This window comes from Lytechinus variegatus, chromosome 11 (genome assembly GCF_018143015.1).
Source record: "Lytechinus variegatus isolate NC3 chromosome 11, Lvar_3.0, whole genome shotgun sequence".
In the NCBI taxonomy this organism is placed as follows: domain Eukaryota; kingdom Metazoa; phylum Echinodermata; class Echinoidea; order Temnopleuroida; family Toxopneustidae; genus Lytechinus; species Lytechinus variegatus.
Window position 1 is genome coordinate 29,584,664 of NC_054750.1, and position 23,566 is coordinate 29,608,229.

General features: G+C 36.4%; 1 protein-coding gene across 2 annotated transcripts; it reads left to right on the plus strand.

The window, feature by feature from the left end:
* Positions 1 to 489: 489 nt before the first annotated feature.
* Positions 490 to 22,159, plus strand: LOC121424108. 2 transcript variants are annotated; one of them, XM_041619707.1, is made up of 14 exons: positions 490 to 550; positions 4,752 to 4,934; positions 5,329 to 5,509; positions 8,706 to 8,823; positions 10,213 to 10,425; positions 11,360 to 11,558; positions 12,088 to 12,250; positions 13,341 to 13,567; positions 14,008 to 14,144; positions 15,861 to 16,067; positions 16,736 to 17,406; positions 17,946 to 18,057; positions 19,345 to 19,389; positions 21,155 to 21,243. In XM_041619707.1, the coding sequence occupies exons 2-13, from the start codon at positions 4,790 to 4,792 to the stop codon at positions 19,372 to 19,374; spliced, it is 2,403 nt and encodes an 800-aa protein (XP_041475641.1). In that variant the 5' UTR covers positions 490 to 550; positions 4,752 to 4,789; the 3' UTR covers positions 19,375 to 19,389; positions 21,155 to 21,243. The 2 variants fall into 2 exon arrangements, with proteins under 2 accessions (XP_041475641.1, XP_041475640.1); XM_041619706.1 differs by lacking the exon at positions 19,345 to 19,389 and having other exon boundaries at positions 21,155 to 22,159.
* The last annotated feature ends 1,407 nt before the right edge of the window (positions 22,160 to 23,566 follow it).

The window sequence follows — 23,566 nt, forward strand, 5'->3', positions numbered from 1 at the left end:
GAAAAAAGCTAGATCAGCCCCTGTTTATATTACCCCCCGTCCCCCCCCCAAAAAAAAATAAAAGTATATCCTAAATAAAAAATCAGTTTGTAACAATACAAATTTCAACATAATTTGTTCAGCGAACATCGACGGAAACAATTATTTCAAGAAAATCATCTCCCCCGTTTTAAGTATAGCAGGGGCCACGGAACGGTTTTTAAAGTGGGGGGGGGGGGCTGACCATGCTGAAAATCACAATCATATGGTCAGTTTTACGTTTTTGTACTTTTGGAAAAAAAAAGTGGGGGACTGAAGCCCCCCCCCCCCCCCGGTTCCGCGGCCCCTATCAAGTACACCCAACAAAAACCTCGATGGCCGGCCGGCCGGCCATATACAATACGGATATCCGGAACCGTGTGCGTGCAAAATAATACTTTAATAGCTAGCGCAGGCGATGATTCGATTGTCAATATATGCGATGTCAGCGCTCATCATACATATACATATATATATGTAGTAAACTGAGATAGAGTGAGAAATCTATTTTACAGTTGAGCACGGTGAATTGGTAAGTCCACTGAGTTTTCCTAATGTTTTGGAGGATCACTCTTCCGTACTTTTTCCCTCCAAAAATATATGTGTTTAAATCTATCTAGTGATATGAATTTAGATAATCTGGATCTGGTTGCTAGGCCAGGTCAAAGCCAAAGGAAGCCAAGGCAACGACACGCCACGATTTAGGAGCAGATCCTGACTGTCATGGCCGTGCCGCCGGGCTGCGACGCGCTGGGTCGAGCCGCTTGGTCCGTTCCGAAGTGTTTCGCTCCTGTAGTTCGACGCGACGCAACAAATACTTAACTTAGTTCTAAAAATTCTTTATACTTCGTCTTTTTATGCTTGTCCGTTACACTACACTCCACCTACCCGAACTTTGGGACAGTGAACTCGATCGGATATTCCGAGTGACAAACATGACAAAGGCCAAGGTCACGAAGGAGGATTACCCACGAAGGTGGGAATACTGGGAGTGGGATGGAAATGTTTTGTAAAAATTAGGCCTTATAGGCCCCCCCCCCCCCTACTAGATTCTAGGTAGGCACTTCAGGTGAAAATCAGGGAAGGCTATTCCAGCATGTGTTTTATGCTCATAATGAAGCCCAATATCTACGATTCACAAAACTGTTTGAATTTTCAAATTCCGACATCCAGAAGTCGAGTTATTGTCATTTATGTGATACAAAATCAGGGCTTTTTGTGGACAAATTGTGATTGCGCAATCTTATTATTTTCTTTGTTTTTGGCACGGCACACTTATAATACGGTACATACCTTATGGGGGAATATAGGACATGTATATATATGCTAAAGTTTCATTTAGTCTTAAAGGACAAGTCCACCAACAAAAACTTGATTTAAATAAAAAGAGAAAAATTTAACGAGCATAACACTGAAAATTTCATCAAAATCGGATGTAAAATAAGAAAGTTATGGCATTTTAAATTTTCGCTTATTTTCAACAAAATAGGTATATGAACGGGCCAGTTACATCCAAATGAGAGAGTTGATGACATCACTCACTATTTGTTTTGTATTTTATTATATGAAATATTTTTATTTTCTCATCATTGTCATGTGAAATGAAGTTTCATTCCTCCCTGAACACGTGGAATTCCATTATTTTAACATTTTGTGACAAGGAGGGTCCTAATTGTCAAATTCGTAAAAATTGAAATATTGTATAATTCAAACAATAAAAAACAAAAGAAATAGTGAGTGAGTGACATCATCGACTCTCTCATTTGGATGTAACTGGCTCGTTCATATAACTATTTTGTTGAAAATAAGCGAAACTTTGAAATGTCATAACTTTCTTATTTTACATCCGATTTTGATGAAATTTTCAGCATAGTGCTTGTCTGATTTTTCTCTATTGATTCAAATCAACATTTCAACATATGGTCTGAATAGTCCTTGTTCATACCCCTGGACAATTACCCCTCCCCCCTCGGACAATTACCACCACCCCCTCCCACCGGCCCCCACCCGGGTCAACCAGACCCTGGCGTATCCCCATCTAAGAACAGGCTATAAGCTAAGTATAACCCTTTTTCAGGGGTAATTGTCCTGTGGTAATTGTTCATATGGCTAATAATATGTACATGTAACTTCTAACGTTAGGACAATTACCCCCCTGGACAACTACCCCCGAGGACAATACCCCCCAGGACAATAACTCCCCCCAGGACAATTACCCCCCCCTTGAGGATAATCACCCCCCTAGACAATTACCCGAGGACAAATACCCCCGGACAATAAACCCATAGGACAACTACCCCCCCCGACAAGTACCCCGAAGGACAATCGCCCCACCCCCCTCCCCCCGACAGTAGATAATTATAATAATAACTCTGCTCAAACACCAAACAGTTGTACCAGAACCTAAAAATTGTCCTGGGGGGGTAATTGTCCGGGGTAGTGATACGGGGGTAATTGTCCTAATACAAGTTAACATGACTTGATATGGATTTCAGCCTCGATGGAATGACACAAGTAATAAAATTATAATAAAGCAAACACATTCAGCACATTACTCAATACTAATTCTCTTCTCTCAAGTTCTCAATCAGTCTCATCTTCATATACCTCTGAATCAATGAAAGATGTGTTATGATATATATTATGTAAGTAAGGTTTAATTTGCATTTGCTCACAATTATACTTTCCTTTTTTTCCAACATGAAGTGCTTTTTCACCCTTACACAAGTTTTAACAGAAAGATACAAACTGGAAATTAAAATCTGAATTAAAACATAATCCGTAAAATGTCATGATATTTATGTAAGAACAGTAATCCATGTTAATGTTCTAAGAAAGTGTATATTTTCTGATTTTCTCTATGCTGTTTCACTGGACATTAAGCCATTAAAAAATAATTTTTGCTTTAATATGATAAACAAGGCAATGAGAGTTAATGTAAGTTATGATGAACATATACATCTACTTGTGTAATTCAAATGTACATGCATAATTCAAGGTCTCATGACTTGCAGAAATGATTTGAGTTAATTATCTTTTTAACCATTATTTATCTTCACCTGTATCATCATTGCTGGAATTGACAATTATATCTGTGAAATAAAACTGTTTTCAAATCTCAAGTTTCACATTACAAGAATTAAAATTGGTAGATTAATGTACATGCCTTGTATTACATTTGTATTACAAATCACATTATTATCAAGTCATTCTTTTTTAGGTCTTGCAGCAAGTCAAACACCCAATCTTGCTCTTCTTCATCTTCGTCATCCTCTTCTTCATCATCTGGTTTATCATACTGAACGGCATATTCTGTATTCAAAGGATTTACATCCTCACTAACAATAGTCTTCACTACTCCAGCATACCACTTGGTCTCTGTATGTTCTTCATCCCAGCACTTGTGTTTGATCCTTTTCCCAACAAGTGAAACAGGATTTTGAAGGAAGGATTCCAAGAGCTCCTTTGAAGCTTTGATTTCCCGTTTTTTCCTGTCTGACTCCATTTTGTTGTAGAGTTTTCCCTTCAAGGCAAGAAACTTTGGATTTCTTTGATGGGAAGGAGCAAATGTTCTTGATGAAGATGACTGATTGTTTTCTGTTTGTTGACTCACCAACAGATTAGGATCTGAGGAAGGAATGTCATTTTCTTCAACAACCCTAAGGAGATGCTCCTTCGTTTCCTGGGGAGTAAATGTCTTTTTATTAAAAAAAATAAAATGTGTTACAGGCTACAGCTACATAGTCCAATGGAACATTAAATTTGAAAATAAATAGGGAGAACAATATATTTTTACCTCTTTTGTGAAGAAGTTGTCCTTGTATGCGTCCTTATCAGCTAACTCCAGCCGATGGGCCACACAGTGAGTGCCCACTATCCAGGGCATCTCTGCCTCCAGTTGCTTGAGGACTCCTTCTTTTCTTCCAAAATTGACAGCTGCCCCATCAGCACCAAACCCAATAAGCCACTGTCTGTAGTCTAGGACGTCATTGGTGACAAACACAGTGTCGATTGACTTTCTGATATATGCTGCGTTTGCTTGTTCCAAATCACATATGCTGCCAAAAGAAAGTAAAAAAAACAAGATCCAATTAGACAATTACAATTTAATCGCATATTATTGAAATTCCAATATGGAGCCCAGCTCTGATGGAGGCAAACAGCTGACACACTTCATAAAAAACATTTCAGGACTATAAGATAAGAGCATTATAATGAATATTCTTCTAGTCAAGTTTCATTCCTTTTTTATGATAGTCTTACAAGTGATCTTCCCTCCCACTCTGTCTCTGTCACCCTTTCTTCCACCTCTCTCTTTGATTTTCCTGTTTCTATACCACTTTCTCCTCTATATACACGTATCTTTGTAAATCATTGGTAAAAAAAAATCTAGCACAAGTGAAAATGCAGGAGAGACTTGTTTCAAAACTTGTAAAGAATAGCATCATAATACAAAAAAGCTACATGTATGAGTGGAAAATAAGAGAGAGAGAATTAGACTATCTGCTTGGACAAAGTCCCTGTTGGGATCTGAAGATGGGATCAACCAGTCTGTTGGTGGCAGATTCTATCAAAGTCTTAACCCAGAATGGAGAATGTCAAACTCAAGAGGAAGGATAAAGTTGATGTATTGGAGGATTCAATGAGACAAAGTATGCTATGCAAAGTAAATCTACAGTCCATCCGCTTCATAACCCCTTTTCTCCTTTCTTTGTATTTACATGTACATGCAGGGTCTGAATAATACTTCCTTTGTTAAAGGGATCTGAAGATGGGATCAACCAGTCTGGTGGTGGCAGATTCCATCAAAGTCTTAACCCAGAATGGAGAATGTCAGATTGATATGTGTCTAGGGGATATTACCAAACTCAAGAGGAAGGATAAAGTTGATGTCATTTGTGTTTCTGCCTTCGCTAGTAAGTATCATAAAAAGAGGATCTCATGCATATGTATTGCTATTTGAACCCACTGGGATTACCACACTTACGTGGCAAGCTATTTTACCATTTAATCCTAATTGATTGATGTTTTGTTTTTATATCAAGAAATTAGTTTGTAGAATTCTTGATGTTAAGTTGTTGGCATAAAATGAACACTTGTATGTAGGTGTATTGCCTACTAACCCTTGCACTGTATGATGATGAATTTTCACATTGCTGAAACTTTGTCAGATACCATACTTTATGTGTATTCATTGCAGATAGTGTTTTGAAAATACAGTGCCAGTGTCTGTTTTGCTAGCCTGGTAACAAAAGTGGTATCACAAAAGAGTCCATTCTAATTGTATATTTCTCATTGTTTCAATCTTAGATGACTATGCCCCTACACCTACCTCAGTGATTGGAGCCTTGAAGCGGACATTGGATATCAGCGTCAGAGACCTAGCCAGGGATAAAGAGGAAGATCTTCGTAAACTCTACTCCTGCTGGTGGTCTAAACCCCTCCCTGATAAGCTTCCTTATAAGAGACTTCTCTGCTTTGAAACTAGGAGGTAACCTTTGACCTTTATACCAGGGGACTGTTTCATAAAGCACCTTGCCTGTGATTTCCAATGTGGAGCTTTCTAGCTACTCAAATCCTGATTGGTTGACAGAAAACCTGACCGTGAATATCGTGTCACTGAAAAGATGGTTTGTGAAACAATCACTGATTAAACTGAAACCCATGCATCTGATTGGATGACAACAAATCTGATAGTGATTACTGACATGGTGGTTCATGAAACCTTCCCTTACACTAAAGTCTGTGCATCTGATTGAAGCAATTTGATACTCGATCGTGAAGATTACTTAGAAGATGGTTTATGAAACCAATCCTTTGTACTGAATCAGACGCAATGGCCCGAATTCACAAAGGTGGTTGTGGAAACCCACGGTTGAGTCCATGGTTTACGCCGATTTCCTGTATAAATTACGCTTAATTTAGCGCGTATTGGGCGCTTGTATAAAAAATTCCAATGCTGATGCGTGCTTTTGTCACAGTGCGTCAAATTGACGTCTGTAACCATGGTTAGATACGCTATTTCATTCATGAGTCCACTGTTTGAAAAGTGGACTCATTATTCAAAACAGTAGACTCAGGAATAAAATAGTGTGGATAACCACGTCAACAGGTGTCAATTCGGCGCAATCTGACAAAAGCACGCATCAGCATTGGACATTTTTTAATATACGCAGTAAAAAAAGCGTAATTCATACAGGAAATCTGCATAAACCATGGACTCAACCCTGGGTTTTCAAAGCAACCTTTGTGAATTCAGGCCATTGCGTCTGATTGATTGATAGCATATTTGACAGAGAAAATCACTGGCAAGCTACATGTAGTTCATGAAAGTAATAAATGACATAAACATTCTTGATGGTGATGGGAGAAAACTCAAGTGTAGTCAAATAATGCTAAATAATGGTTCTAATGTAAATGTACTTTAGATATTGATAGTGTCAAAGTTTTTGATAAAATTTGTTTGAACTTGAAATCAACTGTACTTTGTGTTCTTATAAGGTGGTGAGGTATAGGTTTAGGGGTGACCCTGAAGTTGAGTTTGCATACAATACAAGTAGCTAGGATAGAAATTTGAGCGAAACAATTTAGATAAAGGTTGCAATGATGCAACAGGGAATATTGTTGCTTTCCAAACTTTATTGTCAGTTTTGGTCATAAGAGATTAACTCTCAAATATGTTCTGTACGTTCTCATGTAAATATATAATTTACAAAATTTTTTGTGTAAGCAATGCTTCCTTATAAAATGTTCCAAATTGCGAAAACTACACTGAAAGTATGAAAATAAGGTCTTACAACTTTAATATGTAGAAGAATAGCTTTGATAAGATGAAATGAATCATTGGTGATCATGTACACTGTACATGTATCTGTATTGAAAGCTATGAGATATCAGAAATGCACTTTACCCTTTCATATCTGGATAGGAAATGATCTACATGTAGGAAGTAGACATCAACAGGAAGCCAGTAATATCAGCTAGCCTTCATTCTATGAAACTAGTCCATAGGCCTATTTATCTCCTGATACAAGTAGATAATAGATATTTTGAATTTAAAACCATTCATGCAACGAAACTGTAATTATTTATGTGTAAGGACAGAGTTGTACTACGAATACTAAACAAATGCTTCATTTTACAAAGAAAAGAATATAAAGTGTAAAGATCCCTGACTTTATAATTAAAGTTTAGATTTTGAAACCAGCCATGGCACTTTTACAATACCAGGCTGAGAAAGGCATTTTATCTTCATTGGTCTTTCAAATTTTTTTTTTAGATGACAATAAAGGTCACTGGACATCAGTCCAATATCAAATAGATATGTGCCTATATAAAAATGATAACACAATACCTCCTTGAATGGGATGGTCCATGTACAGAGTCTATGGGAATGAAAGATTTCAGTAGTCAACCGGTTTAATACCCATGATATGTGACAATTGTGCATGATCATGTGAATACTTAAAGGTCAAGTCCACCTCAGAAAAATGTTGATTTGAATCAATAGAGAAAAATCAGACAAGCACAATGCTGAAAATTTCATCAAAATCGGATGTAAAATAAGAAAGTAATTTCGCTTATTTTCAACAAAATAGTTATATGAACGAGCCAGTTACATCCAAATGAGAGAGTCGATGATGTCACTCACTCACTATTTCTTTTGTTTATTGTTTGAATTATACAATATTTCAATTTTTACGAATTTGACGATTAGGACCTCCTTGCCTGAAGCACAAAATGTTAAAATAATGGAATGACATGTGTTCAGTGAGGAATGAAACTTCATTTCACATGACAATGACGAGAAAATAAAAATAATTCATATTTCATATAATAAATTACAAAAGAAATAGTGAGTGAGTGATGTCATCAACTCTCTCATTTGGATGTAACTGGCTCGTTCATATAACTATTTTGTTGAAAATAAGCGAAACTTTAAAATGCCATAACTTTCTTATTTTACATCCGATTTTGATGAAATTTTCAGTGTTATTCTTGTTGAATTTTTCTCTTCTTATTCAAATCAAGTTTTTGTTGGGGTGGACTTGTCCTTTAAATGCAAATTTGAACAATGGCTGTGGTGAAGTATGTATGTATGGTACATGTAGAGTATGCCAGGACATTGCCATTTCAGTGTTTACTGTGTCATATATTCAAGAAATGGGCTTATTGTGTACATCTAGGACACAGTGAAAAGTAATTTGTCTAGCTGGGCTCATCCAGGGATAGTGCTATAATTTGAGGCCCTGCGTGGTTTCAGTAAAACATTGATGAACCTTCGTGTGCAAAACATTGAATACCATACCGTATATGTTAATTAGTGTGAAACTGAGATTCTTCAAGATACATTTCAGTTGGCCGTTGTAATGAAGTTATTCATTATCATGAAATAAAAGATAAAAATCATTGTAAAATATATCAAGCTATCCTTTGTAGACTGTAAACTGAGGATACGATACAGCATCTTTCATGAGTTATGAAGTTTTTACAAACAAAATGATGATATGAGTTGTCAGATAAATAACACAGCAGGATGCCAAAAATTATACATGTTCTTGCTGGTCGTATATCTTTATCAATGTACATGTATGACTGAAAATAAACCTTGAGATATATAAGAGATTTTCTCTAATTTTCTGGATTTATGATGATCTTTACAACAATGTATCCATTATTCTCCCTAGCTTTGGAGCAGCAGGGCGCCCTCAAGAGTTGGTAGCTAATGTCTTTCGTTGCTTGGTTCCCATTCTCAATAACGAAGATGGTAGCGTTATCACTCCACTGCTTAATACTGGCGATCAGGTTAGTATGTACAGGCCTTTTTAATAATACAGGGTGTCAATAAGATAGATTTAATATGAAGTATTGAGTATGCTATTATACAGGGTGGTCCATAAAATTACTTGATATACATGTACAATTAAGGCTTGGTCCCACTGCACTTTTGGATGCAGAGAGGATGTAAAACGAAAAAGAATCTTGCCATCCTTTTGAAAACATGTATCTTTTGTGTACTCTGCATACGTGTTTCATACGCTCTATATCCATCAAGCATCTATCCACTGTGATTTCATTGTTCACCCATTTGTCCATCGTCTGGCCGGAGTGGATGAAAACGGATGGAGCAACCCTGAAATACTGCTTGTCCGCTGTACCTGTTATGAGTACGTTTTGCGTCCGTCGGCCAGTGGGACCATTTCATAAAGGACTTACAACTGTTGTAACTTTGCAATAATGGCAACTACCATGGCAACAGGGCTCAGCAGCCAATCAAAATCAATGTTACCATTGTAGTTGCCATGTTGGCAAAGTTACAACAACAGTTGCAAGTTTATGAAATGGGCCCCAGGCCTTTACAAGGTGGCCCATTGGATAGATTAATAAGAGGTATTTATTATGCCATTATACAGGGTAGTCCATAAAAATACTTGATATATCCATGTACAAGAGACTGACAATTTACAAGGTGGCCCATAAAACATTAATGTGAATTATTGAGTATGCTTATATACAGGATGGTCCAAAAAACTATTTAAGGTGGTCCATTAAATAGATTGATATGAATCGTTGAGTTATAGTATAATGGTGGTTGGTCCATACTGGAGATCATGAGAGTACATGTATATGTACTGTACATGGTGACTAAAAAATGCTATTAAGCTTGTTGGTTTTACTGGGTGATCTATAAAACTGTATATGACATTATTTGTGGTAACAGGTTTATGAATGGGTTAAATAAGTAGACTGTTATCTGTAGGGTGGCCCATAAACAAAATTTATGCTTTGTAATTATCTGAGAATCCATTCAATAATTTAAATGTGTATGATCATGCTGTTTAATAGTAAGGTGACCAAGAAAAATTCCCAATGCTTTATTATACAGAAGATCATCAGTTATTTCAGTAGTGTTTGGATTACTGCTTTTTTTGTCCCTTGTGATGCACTGTCTGACAAAAATATTAAATGAATTATGCTATGATTTGGGTTAATAACATTGTGATGAGAAAGGTTACGAAATCTTTGTCTGGATTTATTATTTCAGAATTAATCCATAATGATTTGATTGAACCTGTTGCAACATTATGGAGGCATGGCTTTAGACTACTACATATTCTTTGACAGGATTGAAAAATGTACTGTTCAAAATTTACAACACTAATCTTAAGCACATTTTGTTTTGACATTCTGTAGGGGTATGGTGAGGTAAGCATGATGAAAGGTATGGTTGAAGCTGCCGTGAAGTGGATGAAAGCAGGACTACCTCTCAGGATTCTTAAACTGGTTCTCTACGCCAAGGTGATCGATGGTGATCTTCAGAGCCATTCTCTTAGAAGATTCAGCGAGGTCCGTAAGAAGTTTACTGAGCTCAAGGAACGCTATGAGATGCAACTCCTCTTACCTAAGGTACGATTCTTCTATTTTTTCCTTCATGATGATATGAAGCTATGGTTTCTTTACAAAAGCCAAGTCAAATTCTTCATCCATGTTGGACATCCCAGCGACTTTCCTGTTGTCACAATCAAACATGGCTCAAACCTTTGTTACGATGCTGGATTAAGGATGGTAACTTCGGTGAGGCAAGCTTAAAGCATAGTGACAACACACTCGGGTACACCACCATCGCAACAAACAATCTTTAAAGGAGAATGACACCTTTGGAATAAGATAGCGTGTATGAAAACAGAAAAATCAAACCAACAGATTAACGAAAGGAAATCCTCACTTTGGCAATGCGACAAAGATGTGTGATGTCACTTGTGAAGAACTCTCCCTATTACTTTAGTATATATTTCGCTTAAACTACCTCTGTTATCACATCTATCAGTAGATCACATGTTCTTTCTATAGGAGGGCTTGTAATACAAATTTTTAAAGAATACATCATGGATAAAGAGCTTGTATCAGCATTAGAAAAAGGAAAATGAGACATTTTGGGGGTATTTTATAGTCCATCAAAGGGAAAGTTGTTCACATGTGACATCACACATCTTTGTCGCATTGCCAATGGAGGATCTCCATGGCGTTAGTGATTGCAATATTTAAATGCTCATAACTTTGTCATTAGTTGTCTGATTTTTCTCAAACTTTCTTTGTTCTTTGATTTTTCTGTTTTGACACAAGCCTACTTGATCCAAAAAATTAATTCCCCTTTAACCATGTACCAGACAAACATATTGATGATACCTTGGAGCATAACAAAGATGCTCTTCAATTAACCCTTTGTTATAGCGGGTGCTGAAGAATTGTTTTCAAAATAATTAAATTCAAATCAATGATTAGAGATTTTGTTATGTCACATAAATATTCATTTTCAACCCTTTTTTACTTGGTGTTTCAGGCTGTGCCGTTGGAGTTTGATGTTTATCTATCCTTCAGTGAGGAAGATGAAGGGGTTGCTAAGGTGATCCGAGAGAAGTTGACTGGAGCAAAGGAAGGTGTTCGTATCTATGATAGTTCACAGCAGGGTATCAATAAAGATAGTGTCTTTCAAGAAGATATGTATACTATCATGATGAAGAGTGCAAGGGTAGTTACAGGTAGGTTCACATTCTATTTTGATGATGATGATTATAACATCTTTTAGATATTTTATATTACAGAGAATCTCCACTAAATTGCATAAATTATGACAAAGAATGATGTTATATTTTCCTTGATGAATCAAACCAAATTGTGGACAGGATTTGAATATTTGATCTGATAAAATATGTCCAAAAGACATAGTGCATGTGTGGCATCTGTTACCACAGTTTTATCCCTCTCGTAATACGCATATATATCACTGTTTTGAGCAATAAACAAAATCTACAGATGGCATATTTTACATCCAATTTTGATTGAATTTTCAGTTTAAAGTTGTTGGATTTTTTTTTACTCTTTTATTAAAATCAAATTTTCTTGGCATGGACTTGACCTCTAAGATATGATTACCTGTGACTATTGATATACAATCACCAAATACTCTTTACACACCACTGCTACTTTTGTGATTATGAGTTTGCCATTCAAAAGTCAGTGAAATGACATGAGCTTTAACACATTCATCTCTCCTTTTTCTTTCTACAGTGTTGAGCCCCAATTACTTGAAGAACAAGGCATGTATAGAACAATATAACATCGCTCTTTGCTGCAATCGAAGAGCACTCCGTGATATGCTGGCCCCTATCTATGTAGACTCGGTTGAGATGATGCCAACATACATGGGTCTTGTTCAATATGTTGACTGCAGGTTTGTAACATTATCATTAGCTATTCACAATATTCATTCATCCTTCCGTCTGTCTGTCCGCCTGCCAGCACGTCCATCCATCCAGTTTGGTTACTTTAAAAACTTCCTGGTTAAAACAATTGACATATACAAAGATTAATAAGTGAAGATAAATTGATAATTTTGATAAAATGAAATGAAATTGTGAAATATTAGTAACAATGAATGATATTTACATACAGGCATACATATATATTGCACTTGTTCGGTATAAATTTAGATTATAGATTAGAAAACATTGCAAAATAGGTTACAACTAAAATGATTATAGAAAAAACAAAACAATATGGTGATTATAACTGCAATACATATGTTGAATTTCAATAAAGAAGTCTATAAGTTGTGAATAAAGTTGAGATGGAATAGAATAATCACAAATAGGAAGGCTCACTTGACAATATAATACATGAACATGTTTATAAAATTAAGATAGAAATGTTGATTTTTGTTCTTTGTTGTATGTATATTATACACCATCATATTCATTTTTTTAAATGTGTGATATAAATACAAGTTTTTAGAAATGTGACATGTAGAAGAAAGGATTAGAACAAATATTTTATATTCTATCCCCTCTCTATCACTAGTATTTACCTTTACTGTGATATTGCTCATTTGTATTTTTCAAATGAGTGATATAAATACAAGTTTTGAGAAATGTGATATGTAGAAGAAAGGATATGTAGCTGAAATACAATTAATATCAATTCAAATTCAATTCAAATTTATTTTGCTCTCTGAATAAAATGAATATAATTGTGATTAAATGCATGGTAACAAAGTAAAAGTTTACAAAAAAACATTCATTATTAAACGGTCGACCCAACTTACTTTAAAAGAAAAACAATTATTGAAAATATCAAAAGTTACAAAATATGAAAAATGATTAGAAGACATTACAAAGACATAGAGAAACAAGTGGTATGATTATTGTTTACAAGCAGGTTTCATTATCAATTAAGAAAATTTCTAAAGTTATGTTTGAAAATATTAAATGAACAAGATGTTTTCAAATTAACCGGCAATATGATATTTCTCATTTTTTCTTTAGACCTCATGATCCTTCAAAGATAGGAGAAGCGTGCACTCAGCTTTCAGTTTCTCTATCTGTTACCTTCCATACTGAGCTGAGAGTAGCTGAGTTTGATCCTCTCCGATATGACATCTTCCTCTCATACTCACATTGTGATACAGAGAAGGCTAATCGCTTTGTAGCATTGCTCCAAAAACTAGCCCCAGACCTGAAGCTGTTCTTTGATGTCCAAGAATTGAAAACAGGTAATTGTCTCAAGTTTAGTTTAGTGGTTTCACGGTATACCATGTATTATTTCTGTAGTCTCTTATCTTTTTCTCAGTCACCTTTAGTTTCATTTAGTTTCACTTCTCTGTGCAGGTTTGTAATGTAATGTTTCTATGTGATATTTATAGTGATTATGATATCTGTTTCTGCCCAGAATATGGTGCATGCAGTCAATGTAATGTGAATTGCAAGAAGAGTAAGAGTTCAGATGAAACCAATTCTCCAATGTGTCTCTTTTGTTTAACATACAGACATTACAAGACTAGACCATTTTACCCTTGAAATACCTGGTGCACCCTATTTCCTCTGAAATCTAGTTTCATTGAATGATAGCGATAAAATGTAGTCAATGAAGTGAAGTCAATGAAAGTATACATGTACTTGTCATTGATTCATATAACTGTTTTTTTTTAATCAGGTAAATCCTGGCAGCGTACCCTCTATCACTCTATCGATGGCTCTCGATGTATGCTAGCTCTCATATCAAAACCTTATCTCAAATCTGCTGTGTGTCAAGAGGAGTTTGCTCTTGCTCAGGCCAAACATTACTCAAAGGTAATGAATTTGAAGTGGATGTAATTACATGTATATGTTAACCAGTCGATGTATGCTGAATAGTTGAGGAATGCGTTTATCAGCAATTATCCAATACCTTCAAAAAGTTGAAATTAACTTTTGTTATTTGTGTGTAAAATTTTAGCTGTTCTTAGGAGTAGAAAAGCGAAATGGTCCACTGTAAATCCCAGGGGCCAATCTTGCACAAAGATTTGCAATAGATTCAGCAAAATATAGATTTGTGAAGTTAGAGATAAGAATTTTAACCCTATCAAGGCCGGGGTATTTTGGGAGTTCATATGGCCGGGGGGGGGCCTCCCAGGCCCCCCCCCCTTGAGATCTCGGCCGTCGACCGCGCGATCCCGCCGAAAATTGGCACGTGGATTGCCTGGGATATAATCTACACAATTGTATAGTAATTTATTTCATGCGACTCGCTATTAAGTGATTATGCTAATTTATGCGTAATTAGTATACGAAATCATACTTTTTCCTCTAACTCCCTAAATAAAGCTCCAAATGTACAAATTTTTGGTATAAAAAGTCTTTGTGGTGTTCTCAGCAAGTGTACATGAAAAAAATTGCGATATCAAATCATTTTCTTATGTATTATATTGTTTTTGGCAATTTCTTAAGTATTTCTTTGTTTTTTTACCTTTTGTTTTTCATTGTTTTTTCATTGAAATTTGTTGGGGACTCTTCTGAGATCATAAAAAGCCTAAAATAAATTCAGTTAGACCAGCAAAACCAAAAATAATCATACATTTATGAATTTTGGTTGAAAACACTATTTGCATTGACTTTGTACACAAAATCATTTTTTAGGCCATTTTTGTTCTGACATGCACTTGCATAATGTTGCGTAATTTCGGAACCACGTACCTGGGTGACGCAAAATTGGTCTCAAAAGTTGCGAAAGACTTGAAAGTAAAAAGTCAGCGAGCGGCACGGTTAAAAAAATTTGCACCGCGAAAATGTCGCATGATTCTTTGAGTGGGGCCTCCGAGGCCCCCCCCCCCGGCCTAGATAGGCTTAAGTCAGTTGCAGTTTGATTTTTGATTAAAATCAATCTGTTGTGAGATTGGCCCCAAGTCTTTTACTACACTCTGTTCGTGATTGAGATTTCATCGATTTTTTGTGACTGATAAATATTAGACTGATTGAAATAAACATTTCAAGGAAATTTTCTTTTAAATGCAGCAATGTTACATTTTAACTAAGTATTTGTTTTACATTTAAACATTTTTCTGATGGAGACAACTCGCCTCAATCTCAATCTGAATTCATTTATGTGATACCTTCTCATTTATGTCTCTGTTTCTGTTTCTGTTTGTGGTAACTCCCGTAGGAACTCGGCAGGACAGCATTTTGCTGGTAAATGCCAAGCTGGTATAAAACCAATTACCTATGAAACATTTTATGTCTAGGTTAATCAGTCATAGTGGTTGACGTTATAGGCGACAGATATCACTCTCGGGCCTTTTTATCAAAGTGGAGACAATGGCAGAGTTGGGATTCGAACTCACAACCTTACGATTATGAGTCCAATGCTCTAACCACTGGACCACACGACCCGTAAAGACTGTATGTCAAGCTTATTCAATTCATGATTGTATAATGTATCACAGCATTTTACTTCATGTATTTCCTTTTTCATTTTACGAGTTGAAATAAACTTGGACGTAAACTTTAACTTAAATTTTTATTTATTTTCAGGGTAAGCAGCACCTTCAACTCATCCCAATCTGCCTTGAAGACCTAGACGCCATCCAGACAGAATTCACTCATATTCCAATGGTCAAGGGGACACCAGATGTCTTTGATGATATGGTGAAAACTGTATGTCCAGCGGTCATTCAGTGGCTTAAAGGAGAGAGAGTGGACCAGACAGAATCTATCAAGACCCTGTTTGATGATCAGAGTGTAAGTGTTTCCACTGAAAGTTAGGTACCTTGTCTAAAGTCAGAGGCGTAGCTTTCAACATAGACAACACAATGGGGGATGCAGAAAAACTGCAAAAAAAGATGCATTGCAAATTTATTACGGTGGCGCATTTCTGCTAAGAGTATTGGCATAGACTTTGACTTGTTGCCTAACGTTATGTAGGCCTATGCTGGGGGGGGGGGGGAGTGGTATATTATTTACATGTACATACTCAGAGATATCGGTTTTGAGGTTGTGATAGTAACAATTTGGACATCACATCTTGTTGTAAATGATATTCATATCATAGATTATGTTTTCTCATCATTATTTTGCTCAAGAAAGAATCATATTGGATGAAAAAAATGTGATACATCTTACTGCTTCTGCAAACCTTTTGGGGCAATGGTGAAGTCATTGCCACACCTTTGCACATCTGTCAGAATTTTGGAGAAAGCATTTGAGTTTGTGCAGGAGACATTCCTGTTTAAGCTTTAATAGTAATTATACCATTTATTTACATGGTTTATCTAGAGATATATGTTCACTATGATTAATGTTTGTTTAGAATATTTCTTACTGGATTTGTTTTCAGCTCATTTAGTATTCATACATGTATGTGTCTTGTATTTTCTCAGTGGTTGTCGAATATCTCTCATCCATCACAGATCCCAACCTTGTCAGCTGATGAAGAGATGGAGAAGTTCCGCCATACTAGTTTCCAGAAGGAGTTTGGAAGCAAAGACAGTTTGCTATCAGCCAAGAAAGCTTTCCCGCCTGTCCTGAGTAAAATTCTACCCGATGAAGAGGATAAGAAAGATGAACGTCCTATGTCTGCCTCAGACTGCGATCTTATCTTCAGTTACCATAGCGACGATGAGAAGTATGTATCCTTCATGGCTAGACTCCTTGCTATGAAAGCCCCGTCTTTGAAAGTGAAAGCCGTTTCCAGCGACGAACACAACAAACTCAGTTCCTTGGAAAGATCCGAATGCATCGTTCCAGTGCTCTCACCCAACTACCTTGAAAGCCCAGAATGCGTTGAAGAGTTCCACATCGCCATCTGGAGACAGAGGATATCCAACCCAGAGGCCGGGTCGCTGCTTCCGATATCCGTCCACACTCTCCCTCAGAAGCCGACGTACTTCCATCTGGTTCAGACTGCCGTTAGTCTGACAGATGGATTATGGGCCCAGCTGACTGGTGAACATATGTGTGGTTTATCCCGAGATGTTGTTGATTTGAGTAGTTCATTGGGTAAAATGCAGCTCTCTCAGGTTGACATGTTGGCTCTCTATATGGCTGTTTATCACATCCTCAGGAGATTTGAAAAAGGGAGGTTAGTACTAACGCTCTAATTCTAGCTAAACTCTTTGTCAATCATTGATGTACGAATGAAACGTGTCAAATTCAACCTCAGATGATGTTATCCATTTTTTTTCGCCGAGAGTTTTTGAAAACTTAAGAGAGTAAATGATTCTTGCAATGAAAAGGTGATGTGTTTGATTGTTGTTATGTCTGCATTCAAACTTTCAATAATACAATGTATGAAATGCTTTTGCTACATGCAAAACTAATCCATACTATAAACAAATTAGGATATTTAAGTATTGCAAAGCATATATCTGAATGATATTCTTTTCAATAATACTAAAAAATGTAAGGAGACTGCCATCATGAGCAGTTAAACTTGAGAATTGATGGCAGCTATATTATAGCATCCTTTTACAAGACATTAATGTTCACGCTGTCACTATCCAAACAGGTGCAAATTTATTTGGTAGAATATTTATCTCTGTAATTATTGTTATCTTCATTATTATTGTTAGTCTTAAGATTACAAGATATCATAACTACATGTATCATCTTACTCTCCAGGAATTGTAAAGAAGATGACTTTCCTACCAAGCCGGCTCTGATTAATGTCATGAAGCTCAAAGAACAAACCAAACAGATTACTGAACCAGATTACACAGATCAGCTGTGCAAGGTAAGTTTCTATTGTATGAGAGAAAAGAGGGATTACTCGTATGTATTATCAGGTTATAAATGCAGGAATATGAACATACAACGGTTGGTCTTTGCCTAAAATCCAGGAACATAGATGCATTTTTCCCCCCAACTATGAGGGAAAGGTGGTGCGGTTTTGGTTTGTGACCTCACCCGCAAGCACCTTCTCTATAGTATGTCATGTAATGATATGTTGAGTATAAATAAAATATTTTTTATTTGTTTAGAAAAAGGTTTTATTGAATAGCTATCACATGACATGGGGCATAGCTGATTGCACTTGATATCAACAAAGCCAATCTTTTTAATCCTTGCAACATACTAGATATTGGTTATATCATTGAACCTGTGTTGAAATTTATACCATTTGATAAATGCTTCAAAGATAAACTAAAGGTAGGAGTCCACAGGGTCAGTTGGTGATGAAAATGTCAAAACTTTTTGAAATTTTTGTCATGCCACATTCGCATTTTGGCGCCACCACGTGCCAGCTGGGAAGTAGTTTGAACCACTGCACGCTACTAGGCACCTTATTGGCGACACTACGTGCCACAGCTGTTTTGCATTAGCGCTAACTGGCGCCGGCCCTAGCATAATATGTAAATAGACAAGTGAGTCTATTTCACCAATGTCAAGAGAATTCTTCTTGATTCATAATTCCTTATAAGCCTGAATACACAATAAAATCATTTAATCTGTCTCAAAAAACAACATTGGTCGTAGTGGGCAATAAATGTATTAGAAATTGCAAAAACAATAGATTAAATGTCAATTCAAAACTCACTGTTCATTAATGTTTTGATTATTTACTGAATTTAATAGGCATCTGATTATCAAATATCCTTAACAATTGAGAGCTGTCCACAAATTCATTTTCTTGCCCTCCGACCAACATATAAGCCAGGATTTTGTATGTGAAAAAGCAGGCAATAAAATGGTATCAAGCCTTTCAAGCAATTTGCTAATTGTTTTTTTTTGTTGTTGCGAATTTGAAGGACTAGATATGTTTATTTTAGGAATAGACTTCTATCTAATGTAGACTACTTTCAGGAGACACAAAATTTATTGCACTGTAAAGTAGAGTTATTTTAAGTTGACAAGATCGTCTTCAACTCTGGGCAAATTGCCAATATGGTTGTGTCTCCCCGAAGGTTAGGCCATTCTACAGTATTCAATGTGTCTTTCCTATACTGTGAAATCTCTTCTTAACAGTACGTGTCTTCATTGTATATATCATTGTTGTTTTCATTTCCTTTCTGTCTTTCAGACTGTATTGGACCTTACAATCAAGTCTTAAGATCTCTCTTAGCTAGTAAGATGTTTGGCAAAGTCACTCGATCTTTCCTGCATATGAATGCATGGCAATATTGTATAAAACTGTGCATGGGCATCCAGTTGAAATTTTGATTCCCCCCCCGCCCCTCATTGTTTTTTAAGATCCATTTCATCAGAAATTTTCTTTTGGTGATTAATTGCTTTAAAAGGGGACCATTTCATGAAAGTTATCATTATCTGACAGTTACCATAGTAACAGTCAGACTGCTGAGCTTCTCAGCCAATCAGAATCAAGGAAAGTTGTCTGTTCATGAAATGTCCCTGTTTGTTATTGTTTTAAAGCTTGTTTATTGGATGCATGAATGAAATATAGTGCATGATTGTGGGAAATTTGGCATATTAGATGCAAATATTTGTTTCATTCTATAAAACACTTTTAGTTATTTTAGTTTATACCAGGTATTATGGAGAGAGGTCATTTGCATGAATGGGTTTAGCCTGTTATAAACTTTCCCCAAAATATGAAAGAGAACATTGTGTATGACTAGAATAAAACCCTTTCTATAGATTTGTACCGATCTTCCAATTGAGCTTTTCATTTGTTAAAGCTCTAAATGCCAAATCTTACTATAAACCTGAACTAATTTACCCCCTTCCATGTGTTTGGACGGTGACACAACTTTAGTTCCTGCAACAATTGCTCCAGGCCTTTTTTTGTCTTACAGGGGTTAGGGTTGTGACTTGTGATAGGGTTTTATGAATGGATTGGGGTTAGATTTAGGGTATATTGTTAAATCCAAGGTTCAAATTGTTTATTTGAGTAGTGTTTGAAATTTATAGGGAAGCAATTATCCCCAGAGAAAATGTCTTGGAACTGTTCGGACAGTATTGTGGAAGCTCAGTTAAAAAGGCTTCTACATGTACATAGAAATTGCAAGACAAAATGTACCGTAGTTGTTCATGGTTACTCTTCTCGTACCAGATTCTAAGATTTTCCTCTCATTTCGTTGATGGTCCCAATTAATTTTCCTTTATACTTGATCGGTAGTAATGCATGTGAAATTGATTTATATTCATTATATAATATCCCACCAACCATATACACACAACACATTCTGCGTTCTGCAGTCTCTAATATTAGATTATGTTTTCAACCTCCTTTTTGCCTTCTTATGTTGATGCATATGTAAAATGCAAGATGTTTATGCATGGATAATTAAAATTGGAATGTTGTGCATGTGAGTGAGTGTGCACATAAAACATTATGTACATTGAAGCACTAGCTTTACTAATTTGTAATACATGCCTTTTTATACCTTATTTGTTTTACCCTCACATGCCATTAAAAATTATGAAATGTTCATTTTCCTGTTTTTAATAACTTTTATCAATATTCCTCCTACACTATGTTGGAAGATTTCCATATTAGGAATAAAAGCTGAAATGGATTCTCTCAGTCAAATTTAAAAATAAAAGTGTCGGAACTACAAATTTCAAGACATGTTTGCACTCATATAAAGAGCAAACATAATCTCATTTTATCTTTTGTTTGTTTTGTTTGATTTTGCTGCTGTATATAACTCTTGATAAGTTTAAAAAACATGTCTTTAATAGCATGTATCTTTCCTCTGTATCATTTTGAAATAAAATTACTTCCAAATATTCTGGAATTTCTAGTAGAGTCAAATCATTTAATGCAGTTTAATTCAGTTTAATGCTTTGAATTAAAGTGCTACATGTATCTTGCATATCATTATTATTGCCATTCATTGATTGTATGCCTTGATATGGTTTCTTTTCAGACCCTCCTGGACCTTCATATTGATGACATCCCAGAGAGTTGGAGAGAAGGCAGTCATTACCTAAGACTCGAAGAAAACAAAGACACACTACCAGCCAGCATGGCTGCCACGGAGGACAACAACAGCTCTCAAACGCACAACACTGTGAATGAGACCACCAATGATTCCTCAGGAAGAAATCAGAGTGATACACAAGAAAAGAAAGCAGGACAACAATCATCGATAGAGGTTCCCAAAGATACTGCCCAACTGATGGAAGCGGAGGGACAAGACAAGACGCTCGGCTCGGCAGGAGAAGATAAACAGGCACAAAGGCAACAGTCTAAAGAACCTTTAGCAGTAGCTAAAGCAGAAGAGGACACGTTGGCAGAGAAACCAGACTCGTCAGAGGAAGAGACAGGTGCTCATGGGATTGATGGGGATGAAATTATTGGTCACCATGGTGATGGAAGAGGGGATGGGTCGATGGAAGAAGGCGAAAAAGAAAAACAAGAAACGGAGGATGAAGATATCAAGTATGGAAGGGTGTACATGTCTGCTCATCGCTCATCTGCATGTGTATGTTTGTGAACGGTAATTACATTTATGCATAGGTTTAATATATGCAATGAATCCTGTCCGTAATGAGTTTTCATATTACATTAATAATTTTTTAATTTGAATCACCTATAGAATTTTTTTTGTTCATTTTTAGTAAAAATACATGCATCTCAGATTAATGAATTATTTCTGCCAAAACATATCAGGAATTGGACAAGAGCAATGTAACACAAAACTGATTGATATTGAGTTTAGGGATTGATTGTAAATAATTAACACTAACAGTGCAATCAATTGTTAAAAGTCAAATAGACTTTGCGTAACAGGGTTCACGGCAATGAGATAATCTGTATACTATGGAAGGGGCATTTCTGGTATCGATGCCTATGTAAGCACATCAAGCATGGAGCGTTGTGGCCCAGTGGATTAGCCTCCGGACTTTGAAACAGAGGGTCATGGGTTCAAATCCCAGCCATGGCGTAGTTTCCTTCGGCAAGAAATTAATCCACATTTTGCTGCACTCAACCCAGGTGAGATCATGAATGCATGGGTACCTGGCAGGAATTTATTCCTTGAAATGCCGAGCATGTAAAAGCTGCTTGAGCTACAGCCAGGGTTATAATATCCAAGCCCTTTGGAAGCGCATAGAGACGTTATTCATAATGTGTTATGCGCAATACAAGAACTTACTATTATTATTATTATCATCATCAAATTCCTTGCAATAGCGTTTTCTTCGAAAAAAGAACATGCATTTCAAATGGTGTCTCAGTCTTAAACATTTGAACCCTAAATTATGCGGGGCGACCGTGAACTATACCCTGAATTATTTGCACATATCGACAACATTCACAAACTCCCATGATTTGACCCCGAATGGCATCTTCCCCCCCTGCTGGTACCCCGCCCCTGCCCAGCTGAAGTTGTTTAGCTTCTTGTAGACCAAGTCTACCGACAAAAGTATTATCTTCATTGTCTGTTTTGGCTCGAAATCACCTCTATGACTAAAGACAGATTTATCAATAGCTTCCACATAGTCAGCATGTGACTTGCAGTGTATTACTGCACATACCACACGAGCCTCCGCAGTAGAGTAACATATTTTGGCCATGTTGGATGCTAAAACCTTCCGAAATCAATACCACTCTTGACTGAAATTATCAACTATATATGAACTAATAATGCGATAATCATAGCTGGATGTATAAATCGCTTTTTGCCTGAGGATACAAAGCGCTGCTATTATTACCCGGGCTTTAGCTCGAGCTGCCATCACTGGCGCTCAGTGCATGCAAGGAATTAATCTTGCCGGTTACCTATTCACCTCACCTGGGTCGAGTACAGCACAGTGTGGATAAATTTCTTGCTGAAGGAAAACACGCCATGGCTCAAACCCATGACCCTCTGTTTCAAAGGCGAGTCAGAACCACTAGACTACCATGCACCCACAAGAAAGAAAATCTTTCAATTAGAAAGATGATGTCATCACCCGACATTAAAACCTATGTTTTTCTAGTCAAATGGCTTCAGACTGGCCTGTCTGGTACTTTCAAGTTCACTGCGAGGCATGGTATCCAGCATACCGGGTTCAAAAAGCTTTATGTGCACAACAAGCCCAAAATGGACGGTGCACAAAATATGCTAGAAAATTGTGTTGAATTAAGTGTACAGTGTAGTGCATGAGTACATGACTTGAATACACTCTAACCATTGGCTACAATGATCCTGTTTTATAATATCTAATATTTACATAAATCAAGGACATGAGACGAGATCTATGGTTGCACAATGAAATATTTTTTTGAAAATGAAGAGATATAAACATAATGAACGTTCCTGCCAGGGCTTTAGTTTTAGTGTTAGCATACAGAT

Excerpts from the sequence above, each read along its gene's own strand:
- LOC121424108 (XM_041619706.1), top strand. The coding sequence starts at position 4,790 with ATGGGATCAACCAGTCTGGTGGTGGCAGATTCCATCAAAGTCTTAACC. Across the intron at positions 8,824-10,212 it reads TGCTTAATACTGGCGATCAG|GGGTATGGTGAGGTAAGCAT; the intron begins GTTAGTATGTAC and ends GACATTCTGTAG. Across the intron at positions 11,559-12,087 it reads GAGTGCAAGGGTAGTTACAG|TGTTGAGCCCCAATTACTTG; the intron begins GTAGGTTCACAT and ends TTCTTTCTACAG.